General features: G+C 36.5%; 1 protein-coding gene across 1 annotated transcript in view; it reads left to right on the top strand.

Moving 5' to 3' along the window:
* The first annotated feature begins 1,874 nt into the window (after window positions 1-1,874).
* The window catches only part of LOC137986167 (uncharacterized), an 8,066-nt gene continuing 5,208 nt past the window's right edge, over window positions 1,875-4,732 (top strand). The window contains exons 1-2 of the mRNA XM_068833450.1: window positions 1,875-1,937; window positions 2,922-2,927. Of these exons, the coding sequence (XP_068689551.1) occupies window positions 1,875-1,937; window positions 2,922-2,927 (69 nt within the window). The remainder of the gene's footprint in view (window positions 1,938-2,921; window positions 2,928-4,732) is intronic.

A 4,732-nucleotide genomic window follows, 5' to 3' on the forward strand; every position in this document is an offset into this window, starting at 1 on the left:
GGAGTTCAGGCGAAAGTAACCAACCTACCAAGAATATACCCAGGTTGAGAGTGAGTTGAGAACGTCTTTATTTTTCTCATTTGTGCTGTTTTTGTTTTTTGCGGCTTTTGTGAGTAAATAAAGGTAAAAGACTGAAGTGCAAGACTGTAGTCTAACAGGACCATTAACTAAATAATAACTTTGGAACTGCTTTAAGCCTCAAATAATGTTGGTTTTCTTATTCCACGTTTGTATTATAACTTATAATGTACGACTTCAAGAACATTTTAAGAATGTTAAGGATTGATTGAGTCAGATAATCGTCTTTGATAAAGGCATTTCGTAAATTAGGCATTCCAGCTTCCCACCGAATTTATTCAATCTGTTCTTGAGTTTAGTTTAGACTTTTGAATATTACCATTCAGTCGATCTGGGTCATTTGGTGAAATAGAAAAGGAAGCAAAATTAAAACAAAACAAGACACACACTTTTCACGTGTTTTAAGCCAAAGAACATCATTTGCTATAATTACATTTCTTGTAAATTACTAAGCGGTCGATCTGGGTCATTTGATGAAATAGACTTTTAAGGAAAACACGTTTTTCACGTGTTCTGTACCAAAGAACATGCCTTTTTTGGTTTGAACAAAGAAGAAAATTGTATGAGTCCGTTGAGTTCATGCAACTTGTGGTTTGCTCGTATACGCGTGCTCTGCAGTGCCCGTGAGAGCGGAGCGCAGTCAAGTCTGAAAACTTCATTTACAGGAGCTCATGATGTGAGATTACAAACCCCTCACTTAATAAGTTTGAGAATACTAGACTAAGTGACGGTCCGCGTTTTCATCATTTCAATTCATGTCCCGGAGAACCAGGGGCACCCAACGAATCTGTTCCTCACATTATCTGTTCCCCAGAGGAATCTTGCTGGCTGGCAAAAATACAGGTGTTTCGATGAGCTGGCTGGGAAATTTTGTTATTGATTGAGGTTTTGCCTGGGAATTACTGACTTTTTCCAGCATTTCAACCCGAGCTGGCTGTAGAAACTCTGAAGACTGAGGACGACTAAAAAAAAAAACAAAACAAAACAAAACAAAACAAAGAACCCCTTCCCTCTCCCAGAGAATAGTCACAAACATACGACGGCTGGTCAGAGTGATTGCGCTTGCGGAAAAAATCTGTTTTGTCCCGGTTTTGTCGCTTTTGTTCGGTCGTTTTGGATCGAGGGATTTGAAAGCGCGCAGAATTCCTGGCTGGGAAATAAATTTGATCAGCTGGCTGGGAAACCAACCAATTTTATCTAGCTGGCTGGGAAATTTCTTGTGTGTCTTGCTGGGAGAAAGGAACAGATAATGTTTTCCCAGCAACACTGAAAAACACCTGAAAATGCCTTAATAACATTTATTTTCATTAACTGCTAATAAGTAGTTTCTTTGAAATACATTTTAAGATAAAAACTAGCGATAAAATTTTTCGTCGTTTCGATCTCGCTGAGATCATTTTCAAGTTTGAAAAAAATTGAATAAAACTTTGCCTATAAGAAGTAAAATCACACGTGAGAATATTAAAAGCGATGAAAATGTGGAAACATGTACTAAGCGTTACAAAAGGTAAGTGATAAAAACTAAAAAAAGGCTAGATAACAATAGGACAAAAGCTTTACAAAAGAATATATGAAATACTCCGAGCTATAAAAATAACTTTGCACGGATGGAGTCAGACTGCGTGTTCAAAAGCAACAACTTGGAGAATTAAGTCGCAAAATCGGAAAAGATATCCATCCCGTGTACACAAGCCGAAAGATCGGATCTAACATCAAGCCAAAAGAAAGCAAACCCCCTATTGTTAACCAACAATGTGTTGTTTACCATTTCAAGTGTGATCTGTGCGATGCGGATTATGTCGGCTACACATGCCGACACCTGTATCAACGCATTGAAGAACATAAGGGATCTGCCATCGGTAAACACGTCAGAGATCAACATGGGAGGGACACAAGGGACATATCTCGTAGTTTCAAGATCTTACGGAAGTGCCAGAGAAAATTTGACTGCTTAATTTATGAGATGCTTTTTATAAAAGAACTAAAGCCAACTTTGAACACGCAGTCTGACTCCATCCGTGCAAAGTTATAATTATAGCTCGGAGTATTTCAAATATTATTTTGTAAAGCTTTCGTCCTATTGTTATCTAGCCTTTCTTTAGTTTTTATCACTTACCTTTTGTAACGCTTAGTACATGTTTCCACATTTTTATCGCTTTTAATATTCTCACGTGTGATTTTACTTCTTATAGGCAAAGTTTTATTCACTTTTTTTCAAACTTGAAAATGATCAGCGAGATCGAGACGTCGAAAAATTTTATCGCTAGTTTTTATCTTAAAATGTATTTCATTAACTGGGGTATAATAATACATTTTACAACAAATTGGTCGTTACGTGCCCCTGGAGAACGAGCAAGGCCCCAGAGCAAGAATTACTTATTAAGGTAAAGTCTGAAAATTATATTTATAATTTTCAAATTTTAGCTTAAGGTTGATGTGTACACTTAAGGTAAAACGCTTTTATGGCGTTTAGAAATCATATCTCGAGGCATACTGTGAAGTTAAGCAGGCCTGATTGCAGACGAAACACAGCGCTCATATACATGGCGCGCATGCAAAAAGTCTCTCATTGCGTGGGCTGCACAACCGAGGAAGCAGAAGCAGAGGTTAATTTAATGTCAAGTCTATATGCAATCACCCGGAATGTTCTCGGTTCTCGAGAATCTGCAAAATCTCAAGCCTATTATGAGATTTATAATTTGTTACAGTCTTTAATTTTACAAGAAGGTTTTCTTTATAAGGAAGTTCAGGCGAAAGTAACCAACCTACCAAGAATATACCCAGGCTGGGAGTGAGTTGAGAACGTCTTTATTTTTCTCATTTGTGCTGTTTTTGTTTTGCAGCTTTTGGTGAGTAGTAACGGTAAATAAAGGTAAAAGAAGTGCAAGACTGTAGTCTAACAGGACCATTAACTAAATAATAACTTTGGAACTGCTTTAAGCCTCAAATAATGTTGGTTTTCTTATTCCACGTTTGTATTATAACTTATACTGTACGACTTCAAGAACATTTTAAGAATGTTAAGGATAAAAATTAACTATTTTTTTAGAATTACGTTTCGATAACTTACTCATCATCATCATATACATGGCGCGCATGCAAAAAGTCTAAGGCGCTTTTTGGGTTAAAACACGTGAAAAGCGTACTACATAGCACAAGCAGACCAGAAATTGCACGAACCCTACGGGCTCATGCAATTTTCTATTGTTGAAGAAAGAAAAACAATGTTCTTTGGTATAGAACACTTAAAAAACGTGTTTTCTTTAAAATTCTATTTGATCAAATGACCCAGATCGACCGCTTAGTAATTTGTAAGAAAAAGCAATCATATCAAATGACGTCAAAAATAAACTCAAGAAAAAACTCTCAGTTATGATCACGAATCAAGATCCGGCAAAATGTAAATTCGACCTTAAGTCGAGCTGTTGTTAGCCTGGAAAAAAAAACTTCGAACAATGTCGAATTAACACTTGTTAGATCGAATTTACAAAAAAATAGATATTATTTTTCAGGCCTAAAACAGCACGACTTAGGAGTTCGAGCCAATTACAGTTGAATGAACTTTATTCGCAATCACAGAATCACAATTAAGATTATTTTAAGAATAAACCGAAGGCTGAGATTTGGAAAAGAGTATAATTTTGTGTGGTGCAAATTTGTAATCATAAATACTAACAATTCAATTATACGTTTTTAACTACAGTGTAATCTGTATAAGAATGTTTTAGGAATGCTTTTATTTTCATAAGCCAAAGCGGTCCAGTGCCGTCTGAAGCGACAAAAAGCAACCGCAGAGGACTACAACAATGCAGGTGCACAATGTAACACGATTATGATACAGATCTGGACACCAAATCCCCAATTCTAAAACGGAAATGCCAAATGTCGTAATCAGAAGAATATGTTCAGCATAAAATCGGCAGAAAAGTTAGAATATTCAGACTCGGCTGGAAAAAAACAATTTACGTTATAATTCGCTACGCTCACGGACGAACGTAAATTATATAAATACAACAACTTCATGGTTGGATTCTCAGGCAGTCCAACAACTGACGTTTATTCAAGATTCACACCAACAATTCTAATAACGCAAATAAACTGAATCGAACTAAACAAATGCTAATTTACAAGCCAAGCTGACTAGTTACTTGTAAACGCGTAGAAACATCCTCGAGGATATACGTATCTTTCGCAGTACCTGACTTCCACCGTCCGTGAAGCTTGAATAACCTTTCTGAAAGATTAATATCAAAACTAACGTCAGAGGTGTCTCCACCAGACCTTAAACTATGAAGACCGTACAATTTATGATCCACCCCTATTTCCTTAACACTCTTTAAACATATCCCTACATCTGGTATAACATAATTTAACTCCATATAGCTTGTAAGAATTGGTGGACGTATAATCTTATTGGACGAAAAAGAGCAACTGAACGCTCGCTAGTTTGAGCACTCTGGCATGGCTTAGATGTACCACATGTGTGGGACATTTGGGGTGGCTTTATAAGCTTAACCTCCATCCCAGACATCAGCACTGCACTGATGAGGCCCAGAAGGCCGAAACAGTACTGTCTGCAGTTAGTTATATATATATATATATATATATATATATATATATATATATATATATATATATAGGCACTAGAGTATCG

Source organism: Montipora foliosa, unplaced genomic scaffold (assembly GCF_036669935.1).
Source record: "Montipora foliosa isolate CH-2021 unplaced genomic scaffold, ASM3666993v2 scaffold_143, whole genome shotgun sequence".
Lineage (NCBI taxonomy): Eukaryota > Metazoa > Cnidaria > Anthozoa > Scleractinia > Acroporidae > Montipora > Montipora foliosa.